The 19436-nt window shown below is 39.2% G+C and overlaps 1 protein-coding gene across 1 annotated transcript in view; it reads left to right on the forward strand.

The window, feature by feature from the left end:
• The first annotated feature begins 2084 nt into the window (after positions 1-2084).
• The window catches only part of agmo (alkylglycerol monooxygenase), a 64125-nt gene continuing 46773 nt past the window's right edge, over positions 2085-19436 (forward strand). The window contains exons 1-3 of the mRNA XM_022197381.2: positions 2085-2508; positions 7808-7938; positions 9496-9647. Coding sequence (XP_022053073.1) covers positions 2389-2508; positions 7808-7938; positions 9496-9647 — 403 coding nt within the window. The 5' untranslated portion in view covers positions 2085-2388. The remainder of the gene's footprint in view (positions 2509-7807; positions 7939-9495; positions 9648-19436) is intronic.

A 19436-nucleotide genomic window follows, 5' to 3' on the forward strand; every position in this document is an offset into this window, starting at 1 on the left:
TTTAAATGTTCTAAACCATGTGTCACAGCACACTCACCTCCAAATATGTTCTTTCCACTTCAGCTGCAGCAACCAGCTGCTGTGTTCTTGTCTCTTCTCTGGCTGCTGTGTTTAAAACAGAAATAGGAAAAATTTCACTAAAAGCATCAGATATGTGCATTCAAAGCTAATAACTCTCTTTACCAACAGGCCAGTGTCAGTGGGTCTGATGTATTGTATCTGTAAACAATAAAAACAAAGCTATTATCTTTTAACTATACAAGAGCACCATGATCATAAGACAAGCGAGCACATTTTTGGAAATTCTTTCCTTTTTGTGGTCTCCTCTGACAGTGTAAAATCCTCCACTGATACACATGGTGACATGTACCAATGTTTGGTTGAGTGCTCTCATCAAGGAACAGAGCAAATGTGCCACCCAGTCAATGTTAAATTCTGTCTGGGTCTGTAACTAAGACCAGCAGTGGTTTTCAGGTAGAGGTCTTCTGCAAACAGGCCCATGGGAATGCTACTTGAAGTCAAGGATTACCTGACGCAAAATGTGGTAAATCTGCACAAATCAGTTAAACTGATAACTTAACAGTTACAGCTATCTAATAATAAAACCTACAACATAGCTGGTAGATGCATTCCATCTTTGTTTGGTTCGTTTCAATTACAAATATCTGTAGGACAAGGTTTGGTAATGTGAGATGATCACAGCTAATCCAACTCAGCCAGCTGCTTTTACCTCCTTACACTTTGTTCTCTGAATATTACCACATCTACATCCACTTTTTCTGCTCACTTCAAAGTTTACATCCTCCCCTCCCTCCACTGTTTTTTTTCCCCCTGCAGTCATTTTGTTATATCATCAGTGATGGGTAACAGCACACAGACCAGAGACTGTCAGTAGTAAACTAAAACGTTCACTAGCCTGATAAGACTGAGCAGAATTTGGACCTGGGTTGGGTTTAGGTTTCTGTATCAGTTGTCAGCCATCTAGCCTTGACCCGAGGTTTTTCTACTTGAAACCCATTCTCATCCAAACAAAGAGCAGCTGTGCAGTCCCACCTCATATCTATACTATATCTACTTAGGCTTTATCTGCAGTGGTTGGTCACAGTGGTTTCCTAGACACTTTAGCCTGAATGCAATCCATTTCAATCTGGTTTGACTGGTTTTACAAATAGGCACTAAGCGATATAGCATTGTGTACTGTGAAATGTGTGTGAGAGTACAGGGAAGTCTGCAGGGACATCAGCTGAGCATCCTCTCAATAAGTGGTGTTCATCTGCTCTGTCTGAAGTAACCTTAATGTCCCATTTTGTACCTCTTTTGAACAAATAAATATATCCCTCTATATCCCAACAGCTTAAAGGAAACACATTGCAAAGAGACATGAAATGATAAAAAACCACGATGTCTACCAATAAAAGTCAAAAAGTAATGACAAAAAAGATGCAAATTAACCACAAACAGATGCAAAACACCTGTAAAGAAACACAAAATGACTGCAAAAACACAAAATTTACATACATTAGAAAATTTGTAACATGCAAAAGGTTTGGGGGTCCTTTACCAGGACATTGCCCTGTCCATCCACACCTCTGTACCTTAAAAAGTCAGCAATATGTTATATTTCATTTTGAAAACCACACACACACAAAAACTGTAGCACAAAGGCTCTTGGAAGTTAGCGGTTATAACCAAGCTAAGGTAAGATAAGCGAGGCCAAACGGCTGCAAGATGTGGTCTTATATTTAATGAACATATGTGAAAGACCTTAAATTGCTTATATAACTTTACACCACTAAATAACATAGTTTCACAATTTAAAGATTATGGTGAGTCCAATTTACAAATCAATTAAGAGCATTGTTCAACATGAAGGTTTCAAATATGATGTTTAATGCAACCCCCTGCACTCTCTAAATCCTAGCTACATGCAATAAAGCCATTAAAAAATAAATAGCACACATTACAGTGACCATGACCGGAAGGACAGCTCGACTTTGACCGGCACGCTCCACCTCAACATGTAAACAACAGGCTGCGTGTATCACAAACTCTCGCGAGATAAGGTAAATCGGAACGCGTCACCTGCAAGTATCACCAACGTGACCAAAGGTAAGCTTAGAGACTGCTTTAAGTGGCAGATTAATGAGCATTAGTAGTAACGAGATGCTGCGGCCGCTTTAAACCGAAACGGACTCGGTTTTCGTGCGTATGAGAAGTTCACTCATCAGCTGGAGGGCTCTGTATTTCGTAACTGACCTACTTCAACAAGACCAAAACAAGATAGTTAAACAGTTGAACTGAGGGCTTCCAGCCGGTTCAACGGAGCGTCCGCTGAGTGTAGCACCTGTCCAGGTATCAGAAGTCACTTGGGCTGCAGCAGCGGGGACCATGGCAGGAGGAATGGAGCTCGGCACGGTGTCCAGGGGATTCCGGAGCATGTTTTTCATGCTCACACCCAATGAATCATCTTTTCAGAAAGTGGAAGATGTCCCCCAGTATGTGGAGCAGGTGGGTGTAGCCTCATTCTCTTTCACATCGAATAAATCTGGAGCTTTTAATGTAAGATAGAAATGAGTCCTTCGCCCAACTTTTTGCGACCTCAGCTGACCTTTACTGTCATTCAGAGGTGGAGGAATAATACTACAACTGAAACAAAAGGGGCTGAGTGCACAGTTTACATAAAAACAATCAAGTAGAGCTGCAGTGGTTAGTCAAGTATTTGATCAGCCGATCACCTGAAAATTAATCTTCAAATTAAATATTCAATGTTTTGCTATTTGTGAGATAAAAATGCAAAACATCCAGCAGTTCAAGCCTCACAGTGTTGCCTTTCTTTGCCATAAATGACACCAAACTGAATGTCTTCTTGTTTGAAACTCTTAGTTGTATAGAACTAGCACTTCCAAATCATCATCTGGAGTTATAGTGAGCAATTTTCAGTATTTTCTGACATTTTGAATATAAAATAACAGGCAGGTTAACTGATAATTAAAGTAGCTGTTCTCTGTAGCCCAGCTATCAACACCAACTTACTAATTGTGAATTTTAGTGTCATGGAATGGTGTTAAAATGAAAATCTAGCATCATAGAAGTCATGTAAACAAGAAAATTGGTTATGCATGGTATTACTTATAATTACAGGCTCATTGTGATGTTTCCACTTGCTTGTTTTGTCTGACTAGATTCAGGAATCAAGGGGTTTTATGTGTCGCATGCTCATACAGTATGTGCAATGCAATATAAAGCGACTGTTCTCAAGGCTGTGCAATAACAATAAGACATTATCAAAAGAGCAATTCTTTAAAAACAATACAAAATTGAAAAAACTCACAATGTCATAAATAGATAGAGATTTTGATGCTAAATGTTCAAAAATCTAAATAATGCTGACTTTGAGCTGTATTAAAAAGGGAAACTAGCAAATATTCACACTCCTGAAGCCGAAAGTTTTGCATGAAGACTGACATAAATGATTTTTGGTTATGCAAAATATTACTAATCTGTACTTTGTTGTATTTTTGTACTTGCAGATGAGTTGAAGGTTTAAATGGATCTCTACATGACAGGAAATTTGCAACCAAATTCTTGTGTGGTGGTGTTATGCAATCAAGCCATGAAGAGCTTTCTAGCAGGTTAGATGGTTCAGAGATCCAAAATACCCCGTGTGCAAAGTTAGTTAAATTGACCTTTGTTATGCGCTGCTGGTGACAGCTATAGCCGGAGGCATTGTATTTTTGGCTTCTGTCATGTGCGCATCTCATGTTCAGGAACGCAGTGGGTCAGGGACGCTGGGAGGAAATGTTTTTAAATTTGGCACAAATATCTGCTTGTACTCATGGCTGAACTGACGTAGATTTTGTAGTCAGATGTTAAGAGTGTTGGAACCTCACATGCACACTTTTGTTCATAACTCAAGAATTCATGTGGTAATTATGAATAGTTCACTAAAATGTCTAATAGGATAAAATGATGAAGTGATGACATTTTAAAGCTGAAAGATCGGCGTCACTGTGACATCACAATGTTCTGCAAAAACACATTTTTGGCCTTTATTCGACACCAGAACTCGGGAAGAAAAGGGGAGATTGTGACCAGATTTTACATTTTGTTGGATGCTGAATTGGTAACACTAATGCTGGGTGCCCAACTTGAACCTGTAATGACTGGATTGTTCTTCTGTGGTGCCAAGTTAAAGCATCAATGCATGAGCATTTGTAATTTCTTTGCAGCAACATCCATATTTGAGGCGTAGTCTTCTGTCATGGCTACAACTTTGCCAGTCATGAACACATTATAGGAACTTGACTCTGTTTTTTGGACTTTACAGTCTTTATTACATATGTAATTTGAGTCTGGAGAGGCATGGATGTAAACTGCAACTTGACCGGTTGCTAGAGTCTAATCTTTTTCATTAGAGACTCAAAAATAAACCACATGTGTAGATATAGCAGGACAGGTAGGTCATAAAATAGGCTCATTTTGCACACAGACACTAATTAATACGGACATAAATTAAAAGAAAGAGTACAATTCTCATGAATGTGTCTCACTGATCTCAAGTTGTGTTGCAGTTCATTCCAGTGGTAACACACATGCCTGCACAGTCTAAATCTATGCACTTAATTACTTCTGCTTAATGCACAATTTACAAAGAGGCGTTTTTTTCCCTGCTCCTTGCTGTCACATTACAGTGTCTCAATTCCATTTTATTGTTGGGAATGTCTGGTGCAGGTTTGCCAGCACATGTTTGTTATGAAGTTTTATGAGCACATCAGGGGAGGAGAACAATTACCCCCACAGCAGGCGTCCTTATAACCCACTACCAAATGTGATTAAGCAAATTTGTTGTTGCTGCAGGGCTTGATGGTGATAAAAGTTTGCATGGGTGTGCCCGGCCAGTGTAGTGACTCAGCTTTGTTTACAGTGTGTGACGTGTCATTAATTATTCTTCACAATTGTTTTTCTGTGATCCCAACAGGCCAGATTAATTAGATAAAAGCAAAACACAATCCTCTAATTTTGGAGTTGTTTGGAATTATGGCTTTGTGGGTTGTTGGCAGGTCTCTGTTATTTAGTGATTTGAACGCAAACACAATATTTCTCAGACAGCGGTGATAAAAGTGTATTGTCAGGCTGCATGTTTTCCGCCAACATCAGTCATCCATGACCTTATAAAAGGGCTGTTTGGGGGAAATGCAGACATCTGGTCCACAAATGTCAAGTTGAAGTTGAAGGTTGAATTTAGAAGAAAACAAAATAGAATTATTAGACACCACAGCAAACAGTCTGCATTAGCTCAAAGCATGCTGTGTTCTAAAATAGTTTTTTTTAAATGTGATTTATTTATTTTTTGTTAAAAGGATAAAATGTAGGAAAAGACGCAAGACGAGAGAGAAAAAAACATTAAAAATATCAAACAAAGTAACATTATATGAACTAATGGAACAGAAAGGAGCATATAAAAATGGAGACAGTGGCCGGAGATGCATGCGTTAAAAAGAAAAGAAAAATAAAGTCAGTCTTCTTTGCACAGCATGAGAATCTGCTTGCCCTGCTGAATAATTCCGTCCCGAGCTGTCAAGAACTCAGGGCTGCAGAGGTAAAACTATCTGCTAGACAGGAGAGAAAAAAGGAGGGAAGGTTTTAGGCCCTCGTCCAGAATGATAATCTCTCTCTCAGCGGGTCTGGAGGAGGTCTGCTTGCGCTGCGAGCCCATTTGTTAGCTGCAGCTCTGCAGTCTGCTGCCAGATGTTGGAGCGTTGCGTGTGATCGCAGGTCCCTAGTGGCGCTCTCGCCTCTGCTGCTGCACACACACTCGCACACACTCACATCACACACCTGCATGCTAAAGTGGAATCATTCACATGGGGATATGCACACTCACTCTCACTTCCATCACACATGAGTACACACACACACGCACTTCCTCTCTCCCCACCTGCAGATGTGCTCCTCTGTGGTCTCGTCACGCCTTTCATTCCTCGCTCCTGCCGAGGCCATGTGTCCCCCCGTTACGACTGCAGTCACTTGGTCAATGAGCGCCTTCGAGCTAAAGCTGAGCAGCAGGACCCACACGCTGCTCAAGTCACAGTTGTGACCTGTTTGCTAACCCCGTCCCTCACTAATTTGTTCCATGTTTGACAGTCCCATTAAGAGGTCATTACATGTTTCCAGAACCGTTAGAAATAAAGGCCTGTCACTGACTGTTTGATTAGTGCTCACCATTTGTTTTGTCATAAGTCGTTACTGCCAATGTTAGTTTTTTTTGTTGTTGGCTTTTTTTTTTTCTTTTTTTTTTACTGTGGTTGCTGCTGGAAATACAAAATGTTCTTCTTCAAAAAGAAGATTTTATTCTTTTAAATGAAGTCTCATGAGATTCAAAGAAATCGTTACTTATCCTGGTAGTAACCAAAAGCTCCATGTGACATGCTGCCACAAACTGTGCAAATGTCATACTTGGACTTTAACTAAGCCATTTTGATTTCTACTGTTGTTGTACTCACTTTGAAATGGAGCCTTAAGACTTGTTAATTTGCAACTTTCAACTTTACATTCTTGTGAGATGAGTGAAAGTTGGAGCTCTTCCAAGATCAACCTTACAGTCCAGCCTTTTCAAACTACATGAAAAGTACTGTGTTAATCTTAAATATGGTGAATTTTTAAAGCATTATATGAAGATTTGTGGAGCAAAAATCCTAGTTACTAACAAACCTGCACTGCAAAGAGGGACTTTAAGAATATACTGAAAATGACAGGTACTTCTTTATTTTCTTTTCTGACTAAATTATTCTCAAGTTAGGGGAGCTTGTTTACATGCTATTTACGTGCCCTTATGGCTATTTTGTCAGTTATTGAGGCTAACAGACCAACTTCACAATACGTGGGTAACTTTGTGTGGCTCTATTTCTTTGAGCTGCAACTAGCTTCATCTTTGTTTTTTTGGTATGTTACTAAATGACAGTAAATGGTTTCCAGACAGTCAAGATTATGTTCTAAAATGTTACAGAGAAGTTAAGAAATCAGAAAATATTCAAATCGAGGAAATTTCTCTCTTTTTTTTGGCTTTTTATTGATTTTTTTAAATTTTTTTTTGATTTTAAAAAAAGCAAAGAAAAACTCAAAGCCAATAACTAATTAATCAACTGTCAACAAATCAATTAATTGCCAACTATTTTGCAGCCCTAATTTTATGAGTAGACATCAAGACTATTACGGTTCCTAAAATAGCCTCTTCTGCCCTTTGTTTGATTTTGCTTGGCTCCAATATAATACTAAAATGGAAATGGACTGTTTGTTAGCAATGATGTTTAATTCATCCACTGAGATCATTTCTACCCCCACTGCTGCTCCGCTCAGACAAATGTTTGTGCTCTCCAATCTGCCAATTTATTGTGGCTTTAGACCCGTTGCCCCTGGCTCTTACAGTGAAACAAACAGCACGGATCACAAGACATGAAAGTCCTGTGAGCTTATAGCTCATCTGCCAAAACAAATAGTCAAGCTCAACACAACTGGTAAAAGCAACAGTGGACTTAAAACTGTCTTGTTTTGACAGTATGCAACAGTGCTGAATCATGGTGTGTTGTGTGTTGTGTGTTGTGTGTGTTGTGTGTGTTGTGTGTGTTGTGTGTGTGTGTGTGTGTGTGTGTGTGTGTGTGTGTGTGTGTGTGTGTGTGTGTGTGTGTGTGTGTGCGTGTGTGTGTGCGTGCGTGCGTGCGTGCGTGCGTGCGTGCGTGCGTGCGTGCGTGCGTGCGTGCGTGCGTGCGTGCGTGCGTGCGTGCGTGCGTGCGTGTGTGTGTGCGCGCAGGCCACTCCTTTCTTCATAGGACTGATGGTGTTGGAGCTGTTGGTGGGCGTGCTGAAGACAGGGGGCTCGGTGGTCACCATCAGTGATGGACTCACCTCCATATCTGCTGGAATGGTCTCCAGACTCCCAATGTGAGCATTTAGACAGGCAGCACTCAGGTCATAATTTATGATAAAATGGGAAAGTAGTGTGTGCCGTTGTGGAAAAAGTGCTACAATACTGTTGTGTCTTTATCATAGTTGCCTTTTATGTTTTGAATTTAACCCTTTGATGCACAACATGAGTCACTTTTGACCCAAAGAAATAGGGCGCCCGCGTAATTCTCAGAGGTCTCAAAGACATTTTAGTTGTTTTTTGTAACTAAAGTGAGCTAATGTAATGTATATGTACTTCAGTAAGTAAGCCCAGAAAGAGCATAGAAGTCAGAAGATACACCCCAATTTTCTCTTTGGACTCGTGTCTATTTTTCTTTGGGAGAAGCTGTCATTGTCCATGTCACTTTTTGTAGTTGAATTATTATAATTCTACCATCTCCCGTAACATTATCTAGCCACCATACCCCTGATAGCTGTGTAGTAGTAGTACTTAATTTTATTGTTTTATATTTTAATCCAAAATTGATGGAATAGCGAATCTGAGTTTGTCTTAAGATTTATGGTCAAAAAATATTAGAATTTAATAAAATAATTTACAAACTATGTGATTCTTGGTAACTAAATTCACAATACATTACATGCACTGCCATTCTTGGTGTGTATGTTAGGGAGCAAAATTTATCAAATATTGATCACGATCATGATTTTTGGCTTACCATCTCATAGAAATCTCTGCCCATAGAAAACATCAATAAAAATCATCATGTAGATAAAATCACTTAGTTTCAGCTCAGTACGATCTAACAATATAGCAACGCATTTTCACTATTTTAAAAGTAATTTTTGTTCACACACCTGTCTCGGGTTGTGCACTGCAGTAGCTGAGTTTGGAGACTAGAGGCTTCTCTGTGCATAGTCTAGTTAGCGCTTACTATGGCCTGGGGTTCTTGTGTAGCTTGTTGCCTTTCCATTAGCAGATGTTCAGCAAGTGAGGCATTTTGAGTGTATTTCTATTTTTATGGTGCCTCTTGAAAAAAATATTTTTGCCTAATTTTCATTAGCAGGAATGTCACAGAACAGGGATGGCAATACATTTATTTTGTCAAAAAAAAAATCAATAACTTAGATGATTAGCATTTTGGCCATAAACAAGCAACTCTTGTGTATAGCCACAAGATACATAGGTGGTTTCCTAAAAGATAGTTTAGACAAGACAACATTCAGTGCTGCCTTTTTTACATCCACAGCCACATTACTGTAGTGTTATGCAGTCTATTGAAATGATTAAAATGGATAACGGTAAAAAAAAAAGTTAAATAAGACAGACAAGGCAGCTCTATTTGATCCTATATACTGTATATAAGGAGATTAGACAGGTGTCATGCAACATGCCTTTAGTTTTCTTAAATGTTTTATTCTCAGAAAGAAATTTACAAATGAAATAGGATCAAGTCTTTCTAGTATCACATTCTGACGTGAAGCATGAGGTGAACAGATGACTGTCATGCACCACAGACTGCAACTGTATCATGCACTGCATAATATACCTACCTGAGCACACTGTGAGCTGACAGAGCTTTGGTTCCCCATCAGGCTACTGATGAGAGGCTGTGAGCTGTCTACTTACATGTATGTTTGGGACCACTACCACCTGGTGGAGCTGCCCTGGGACTCTGCCTGGACCTGGTGGCTCACCTTCCTGGGAGTGGACTTCTGCTACTACTGGGTCCATCGGTTTGCTCACGGTACCAACAAGACTCTAACATTGATCCCCATAGTTGACAGGTATTCAGATTCGTTAGGTGTAGATTAGGGATGGCACCATCAAATTTTCTTGCCTTTGATATTATCCAAGTCATTTAATATTCTCAGTCCAAAATATTTTTTCTAAATAACACTCACTTCAAGTATATTAAAGTTATTGAAATCAATCCAGTGTATATGCCTGACAAATGAATAGCTATACAAAGTATTAAGAGATAAACTGCATTTTTTGTTTCCAAACTGCTCCTCAATGTTGCATAGACATATTAAGATATTACATATTAAGAAGGTCGAGAAAGAAATGCAACGTTAAGAGCATTGGATGTACCGTGGCTCCACAAGCTGTGAAAGATGTGGACGTATTCAATATGTGAATGTCAGAACATGTATTGTACATTAGGTGTAGTAACTGGCTGCGCCATCAGGTGATGTCTTTTATTGATTATAGTGTAGTGACTCAAGTAAGCACTCACTTGGACTACAGACACTTCTGTGTTGAAAGGAGAGAGCATTGTAGGGGTTTAGCTTGCAATGAGCCACCATGACAAAGACTTCTGGGACACTTAATGTCCTGTAGACTGAACTCATGCATTTCAGACCAACTGGGATCAACTTACATAGCATTCCTATGCCCCAGTGGCATGTGTAACAGAGCCAATTTTGATGCTCATATCATGTGTCCATGAACTGAATCAGTATTATCAACACAGGACAAATGCTCTTTTGCGCTATCAATGACTAATGCAGCTGATTATTGATTATCGATTGATTAAGAGTTATTCAAAATTTGCATTACTGGCATCCAGCCACAAATTGTGCTCTCCCTTCCTGACACCCATATGACAGCAGATACAAACAAAGGATTGAATTCATGCTCAATAATGCTGATACCAAACAATTAGAAAAATGCCAGGAAGGCTTCGTTCTTGATCGCATTGGAACAAATCTAATGTAGATTAATATTTCCCCTCTTCAAACATAAATTTCATTTTTTAAAATCTTATTAACATGTGTATATGTTGTTTTTTATATGGTTTCATGAGTGAAATAAGCTGGTAGCACAATGTCCGAGCATTTCCAACTTAAAACTACTGCTGTATGTACCAAGCACGGATTCAGATTTATTTTGGTTTCATACATAACAAACATTAAAAAAACAATCCTGTCAACTTCCAAGGTGGGATTTTCCATATCATACATTTACAAAATAAATTTGAATGTGTATGCCTTAATACTCCAATATTTGAACTTGCCAAGTTCTATAGTGTTTGAGCAAAGTCGTAGGTGAGCTGATGTGCTCAGCTGCAGGCGAGAAGCTCTCTATTGACCTGCTCAGTCTAGATAGAGAGCAGTGTAGAGTTATATTTAAGCCATTTTAAAGCAAAAATGGGAAAAAAAGAACATCTAAATATTTTGTTTTGATACACAAAGATGATTTTTCGGGGTTTAATTAGTGCCTAGATAGAAAAAAAAATGTTACCACCGACGTCTTCTCCACTGACCATACATACACTCTGTGTATTTCAAGCAATTCTATATACATCAAAATATGGCTAAATAAGCTGCTTCCATGCCATGATTGGTGCTATAATTTTCAGCATTGTGTTTTTGTTCTCGTTGTATTGAATGTTAGATTACTTTGCCATTGTAACTCTGCTGCCTGCCAGCCTCAAACTAACTGATCTTGTCTTTCATGTTGCCCTCGCATACTACTAAGAAAGACTACAAAGTTAGCTGATGTTATATGGCTATAAAATGTTGATTTAGTTGCCATCCCTACAGGGAGGAGTCGTGAAGATAGGACACACATCATGCTTTCCTGGACGTTGTAGAGGAAGCAATTATTTCTGAGTTACATCCAGCTGCTTTAGAGCTGTGCAGATGTGAGAGGCCTTGGTCTCCAGAGAGCTGTGGTCTTAACCCGGAGCTGTCACAACAGCAACAGGCTGTATATAGTCATGCCTCTGAAGCAGCGACGTCTTGCAGCATCACTATAAAAGAACACAGATAAAAAAATATATACCGGATACAGTATTTCTACAGTAGTGGCTCAACATCTTTAAAAAAGACTCTTTCCATGTGTGTTGGCTCACTGATGCACGTGCCAGATGCTCAGCTGCACACCGGAAGAGAGGTATTTATTTGTGGCCTGCACTCATGTTTATTTGTGTCAGTGGCACATCAAGCTGCCAGCCGTCTAGTCCACATAGTTTTGGAAGAAAGTCCACTGCTGCTGTGTTGATGTTAGAATCTGGCTAAACAGAGGCTGTGTTTTTAAACCATCTGTCACAGCTCGCCAAGAACTGGCCGACATGCTTCTGACTGTGAACATCGCCTCAGAATCCTGCTGGTCATTTTAACTTTTACTTCGCTTTAAAGCTGCACCAGAGGTGGTTTTAGCTTCACCCACCATGGCAGAGGGCATGTAATGATGGTGTCTGTATGTGCAGATGTGGCAATACAATACATCCAAAGCAATCCGTCACCCATAAGCATCAGGTTCCTTCACTGAAAAGCTGATCTAATTGGACGTATGTACGTCTCTTCATCATTTATTAATACATATCTTTGGGGAGAGAGTGCATTTGTTGACACAGCAATGAGATAGACAGTTTGTGTAGTGATACACTGATTCAGGACAGATTAAATGCCATTTTGAATTAATTGGCATCGGCTGATAGCCAGGGAGAGTCTTGAAGAGGTGACATTTGGTTCGTCTACTCTGAATACTGGGGCCAGACTAGCTACCACAGCTAATGGGACATTTTCCATGGTGCAGAGCTTAGCTTCCCATTCAGTAAACCTCATCGCCACTGCTTTAAAGAGACTGTATTTATTACAGATATTATTGCTAACAGCGGAAAAGCTAAGCATATAGCACAGTGAGCAGAGATAGAGACCTAAGCCATGGCAAGCTCTTTGCTAAGCTAACAAACAATAGCGAGATATATATTAATAGTGTAAAATAAAAAAAAGATGTTCAGAAATTAGTACTGTTATTTTTAAATTATGTTATTTCATCAGATTGAATTGTTAAAAAGCAACTTTTTTTTATGACATCACTATTGATATAGTTCAAATATTGCCCATGGGAAAACCCATATTGGTCAGCCATTAGCCATATTAATTTTGTTGACATGAAGTTCTGGACAGTTTGTGTGTGAGAGACTAGATGATTGTTAGACAGCCAGAGATGGTGTCTTAAACAAAGCACAGCATCCTTACAGAGGTGCAACTAACCACTATTTGTATTATTATTTTCCACTTATAGCCAAATAGCCATTTTGTCAACTAGGTATCAGATACAACAGAAAAATGTCCAGCTTAGTTTCTCACAATCCAAGGTGAAATCTTCCAAAGACCTGTTTTGCCTGACCAGCAGTGAAAACCCCAAAATGTCGAGTTAACAGTGAAATAAAACAGAGGGAAGCAGCAAAACCTCATATTGAAGAAACTACAACCAAAAAATACTAATTTAATCAGCTATTATACATACTTACCAAATGATTTACATTTCTGGCCCTATTTAATCAACTAAGCATTGCAGTGCTGCAATATTACATTTTTTTGTCAAAGTGCCATTCGACCATCTGCTCTGTATAGCCCCCACTTTATTTCCACATATGGTAAGTGATTGTTTAACCTCCCATTTACATAACCTGACATTAGTGGCAGCTGTAAAGACAGTGAGATAGGCCAGTATGTCCAACAGTGAGTATGCCCAGAGCAGTCAGTCTACTGCAGTAACTTACTTTATGTAAATACTTTAGTTCTGATTTGGTGGAGATGATAAATAACCTTAATTTCTGCTGGTGAAGTGGATTTTTCAGACATTATAAACTCAAAAAATCTCTTACCACATATATGTAAGTACAAGATCAAGACCAATGGACAGTGAAAGTGTCAGTGTGACTGGTCTAAAACATCTACAGTTGTAGCTGGGCTCCCTTGAAACCAGAATAATTAAACCTCAGGCCTGCCTCAAACCAAAAGTAAACTGATTATGAACTAGTATGGTTTGGAATATGGCGATATCTGATTACTAAGCTGCATGTAAATGTAAGTTGTAGAGTAGCCACAATTGCAGTGCCTATAGCCATGTGTACCAGGTTTCTTGTGTGCATTGTGCAAGGTTTTCCCAAGGTCTCTGAAGGGCGTAGATATTCTGTATTTCTGAACTTGTGACAGGCGATATTCTCCCAGTTGGTCATTAAATTATATAATCTATGATCGTAAAACATGTTGCAGAAGCCTTCACAGTCTCCTGCAGGTTAGAATGGTCCATTCAAACATTTTCAGTGCTGATTAACTCTTTAAGAATCAATATAAACAGACCAAAAACACTTGCTGGCCTAACAACATTATGACTGTAAATAATACCACACGATATATAGTTTCAGCATCGACATTAAGATGTGTACATCAGACTACAACTTTATTGCAGGTTATTATGAAAAGAAATCTCACATGGTTCTCATTTTTACCAAAATTTATTCCGATTTAGGATTCTTGGATATACTGACTTTAATTTCACAGAGTTCATTGACTTGCAAGCTCAATGTGTTCATAGCAAAATAAGGACAGAAACTCCGTGTTAGTTGTTGCGCTACACAATTAATGAAATGCTAGTGATGATCACAATTTTGGCTTCGCACAATTAAATGAAGACATGTATATTGACGTAATGTTGAACTTTACAATGCTCTGTTCGTTGATAAAATGAAGTTAGTTTGTTAACTTATTGTAAATCTGACACTAGAACATCTTATTTCATTCTTTCCAAAGTGTTTTTGATCGCATACCTTTATGACCTACTGCACTACAGTAACTGAGTGGAGACTAGTGGCTTCTATGTGCACAACCTCCCAGCTATCTTCTGCACCTTGCTCCTGATGTGTTCAGAGAACATCAGCAGAGTAAGGAATTTTGAGTACAATTCCATTTATATGTTGACCCTTGAAGATCCACCAGATTCAGGGAAAGAGGAGCCTTATTTTGGGTCTTATTTTGATTGAGTGATTTTAGCAGGATTGTAGCTAAACCGGGAAATAATAGCAGTAGTATGTTTATTTGATTGTGAGTGCAATGAAAATATTTCATCTCTAAAATCAAGCAATAATTTTGGTAACATGCTAATTATGACTACAGTATTGATAATGAAAGAATCATAGAGAAGGCCTAGTGAGTTGTCCGGAAATAATTCTGCTACACAAGGGATTATGTTGATTTAAAGCAGGTACTCTTGGTGGTGATTTACAATTGTTGCAACACAACTTACTTATTTGACCTTAAATTAACACCACAGAACTCAAAGCTGTATGACAAATTTACATCCAGATCTGAATGAAATCCAAAGCAAAAAAAATAAAAATATTTCCGAGTGTTATACCACCTGAGAATGGGTCTAAATGGGTCACACTCAAAAGTCACTTTTCAGATTTTTAAAATTTAGCTTTATTCTCTCTGCACTCTACAAACTCACCTCATTATTTTGTGAGTAATTCTTTCTTAATAGAATTATTCAAATCCTTGGGTGCTTTTAATAATGCAATATATCACAGCAAAACTAAATATTGCAATGTCAGGTTATGAAATATCATGCAGTCTTGTGTTGTGTAACTTTACACTTGACCAGAATTAAGTCAAGGTCCAATTCATACAGATTAACACTAACCAGTTCATAGTTACTGTCAACAGTTAACAGTTTTGTCCTCTTCTGACTCGACCCTCTAGTTTAGAATTTGTAATCTTTGACTGGAAAAATACACAGCATGGCAATCATGTACACCCATGTTCAGAGTGGTGCTTTCATAATCCAGGATACCAAGGTCAACATCCTCTGATATCTCAAAGGTTGATGATCTGTGTGTGATATTTTTACCAAGACAGTGTGCTTGCTGAATACCATTCAATAAATCGGTGAGAGGATTTAATGGAGTGTGTGTTCTCTCTCATTGTCCGACGACGCAGAGGAATGCCGGCTGCAGTACCGCATATCGGCTCGGTTTATACGGTCGGAATTATTTTATTTTTGAGCTGCAGAATCATTTCAATGTCTCAAAAACTTTCCACTTACTTTCATTTCCTCTGCTTCCAGCCTGTTGGGGTTGTTTTTATGGAACATTGTGGGGTCGCAGATAGTCTGCTGCAGCTGAGCAGCCACAGCGCTCGCTCAGGATATATAAGCTTTTCCACTTGTTACCAAAGGGAAGTGGCTGTCTCCGACCGCAGGACAGGGGCCGGCACGATCCTCACTCTTCACTCTGGTCAGCCGAGGTCATCTTGGTCAACCCAATTTTGACCTCCAGCTCCTTCCAAAGGAAGGTTCAACCAAAATATGAGCGGTGGATTTTTCCTATAATGAAGCACTGAGGAATGAAACAGATGTAGGATGCAGCTAGTGTTTTTCAACACTTTAATGAGCATCAGACTGTCATGTAATGATGCTTTAGGGGTACTGTCCAGTTTTATTGCATTCTTATCTTGGAGCCGTTTCACAATCTCGCTGGGTTTTGCTTCAAAACTGCAGGAATGCTGCATGTATAGTTATATTGTGTCAAAACATATGAGCTATAAATCTTGATGTGGCATAATAAGGGAAATAGTACAATAGAAAACTGCAAGAAGAAGCAGAAGTGACATTCTGTGCTGGCAAGTATGAGTCCATATTAGCCTCAGCATAAAATATCATTTTCAGTTTGGCCAGTTTTATGGCCATTTTCATAGTTTCCTTCTCATGACTTCCACATGAAAGGACAGCTCAAAGATAATTAAGTGGAAAGTACTTGAAACACTGCAGTCTTTTGTGCTGATGCCATCTTTACTAAGGGGACATTACCGCTTGGGTTCGCTCTTGCCAGACACTGTGATCTTGGAGATAGCAACAGATTGAAAGGAAACTCAACCACCTCAATCTGCTCTTTTTAATTTAGGCTGGGATGAAATTCAGGATGCTCCATTCACAGAAGAATTAGCAAAATCCTGTGAATAGACTAGACTAGGATTTATGGCCTTTGCTTTGCATTTGATTGGAATCTGCATTGACAAACACAAGTTGTGGTTCAAGTTGAGGCACATCAAGATAGCCAAACATTTGAATAACCTTTGTGCACGCACGGACTCAAATAAAGTGAATCTTTATTTGGACTACTGGCACAAATATTTTCTTCATTCTTATCATTGATGGCGGACCAGTGCAGTAGCTTTAGTGAGTGCTGCTTTCTGAACTAACTCTTTTATTGCATTTTTCATGGCTTTATTTTGCTTTTAAAGAATTAAAGCTAAATTTTCAGTTGCCGACAGATTACTAGAAAGGGTAGCTCCCCTGCTCTCTGAAATAATATGACCCTTACTAAACATTTAACCGCTGGTTTATGTATTAACAGCCATCGAAGCCATGTTTTATAAACAGATTGGGTCAATAACCTGATGACTGACAAGAATATAAAACAAATTCCAGTTTACCCCACTTTTTCTGTTCCTTCTCCCTACTGTCGTCTTTCAATAACAGCCAGACTATATATGCTCAAAACCTTTCTATTCTGAACCCGCCGGGAACCGCACAGTTTTGGGTGAGCAGGAGGTCGACTTGGTTCGGATGCGGCCATGTTGTTGACAGGCACGTTGATTCTGTTTATTCTAACCTCATATCGCAAGGGCCACTAATAGCAGCTCTGCTCTCGGGCAGTATCTATATCCAGCCGTGCCAGCCAGGATGAAGCCATTAATCAGGCAGTCAGCTGTCTGTACTCTGATTATATGTGAGGTAATGGAGTTACGCTGCAGTTGTCTGACCACACTGACGACTGCTGCTCCGTGTTTCACTTATAGCTCTGAAACACCAGAGCATCACTTAAAGACCTCATGAAATGGTATCATTAACTCTGCAAAGTGATGTATTTTGAGAGAAAGGCTGTTTTATCTGATTGGAAAGGCAAAACGCTGGAATTGTTAAAAAAAATTAGGATTGGCTTTCTTTGGTTGGAGCTTTGTTTTTGTTACACCCACTAGTGCATTCCCAGATGAAAATCAATGGTCATAAGAAAAAAAAAAGGGACAAAATCTTGAGTCACTAATCAGAAACGGTGGTTTTACATCGTACTAGGAGACACATTATGTCAGATGTTTGAGACCAAAATCCCACAATTTAACTGCTGCTATGACCAACATGTACAAACAAACAATCAGAATATAATGATGCAGTATACAGGGCTTTCCACAAGGATGGGAAGTAGCTGGCTGGGTGGAAAAAATCTGCTTTAAAAGCCCAAATTCTGGTGGCTTCTGGCACCTACTAATACCACTACTCATCTTAATTACTGTTTATACTGAGTTTGCCAACCTGATAGTAAAAATGTTTTGAATGACTGTGAAAGAGAATTAGGTTCCTTGTACATTTAAGTCCTAGTAGCCTATTTTTTTTTATCAAAAATCATGAGATCTTATTTATTTTTTATTTAATTACTTTCCGTAAAATTTATCAGCACATGCCACACCAATGAAACAAAGAAAGATTATTTTTTATGATTTTTTTTTTTACAATTGAATAAACCATGTCAAAAATAGCTATTACTCAATTATGTGAATCTACGTGATGAGTAATTTTCATCTGCTATAAAAAGCGGAATGTAAACATAGATTATTCATGAATTTGTTCATTTGTTAAGCACACAAATGTCTGTGTGACATAGGAGAAAAATGCAACGCTTTGTCAACTTCCTGCAACTGGTGTTTTCTGAAGTTGCCTGTCTCATGAAGATGTGCCCTGTCTATGCCATTCATGCAGTTATGTTGCTGATAGTTGTCAAACCCTGAAGAAGACTCTACTCTGCAGCACACAGCCTCTTAGCAGAGCACACGCACACACACACACATTCAGGTAGGCGGCTGCACCTAAATTAGTCGTCAGCTGTTTTGCTGGCAGCCAGCGCTTACAGTAGACGCGGAATATACTGGTAAGTGTGCATAATGCACCCATCTATTATCTGTACACCACTTAATCCTCAGTGGTGTTGCAGGGAGACTGGAGACTATCCCAGCTGACTCAGGGCGAAGGTAGGGGACACCCTGGACAGGTCGCCAGTCGATCACAGGACAACACATAAAGACAAACAATCACACTCACATTCACACCTACAGAGAATGTAGAATCACCAATTAACCTCAGCATATTTTTGGACTGTGGGAGGAAGCCGGAGTACCCGAAGAAAACCCACGCTTGCACAGGGAGAACATGCAAACTCCACACAGAAAGGCCCCAGGCTGGGAGCGAACCGGCAATCTTGGAGCTGTGAAGTGACAGTGCTAGCCACTGAGTCACTGTGCAGCCTGAATTGGCATAATGCTCCAGCTGAAAATGTATTCAGACTAAATGCAAATGAATTGAATAAATCTGAATATCGTATTGACTTTAACTCTTTGGATGCCTTTCAAAATGTAGCGACCGCTGCAGGCAGGATCTGTTTACATTGTAGCTCTACAGTTTATCAGACATTCATTAAGCCATCTGCTGTGTCTCAGTATTACCATTTGACAGTCTGATGCAGAGAGAATAAAATTGCCATTAAATGCATTTCACACAGTGTGAACTTTTTTGTAAATCAGTATTTTCATTCGATAGTGTTTGCACACCTGTGGTGGAAAATAATGAAATGAATTCACAGAATTTGCTCCTCCGTTTTTTTCTACTGTAATCCATCTCAGCTGTGGGGAGTCCCTTCCTGTGTTGTCCTGTTGATTGATGAGCACTTAAGATTATTTCCTGTGAAGCC

This window comes from Acanthochromis polyacanthus, chromosome 12 (genome assembly GCF_021347895.1).
Source record: "Acanthochromis polyacanthus isolate Apoly-LR-REF ecotype Palm Island chromosome 12, KAUST_Apoly_ChrSc, whole genome shotgun sequence".
Lineage (NCBI taxonomy): Eukaryota > Metazoa > Chordata > Actinopteri > Pomacentridae > Acanthochromis > Acanthochromis polyacanthus.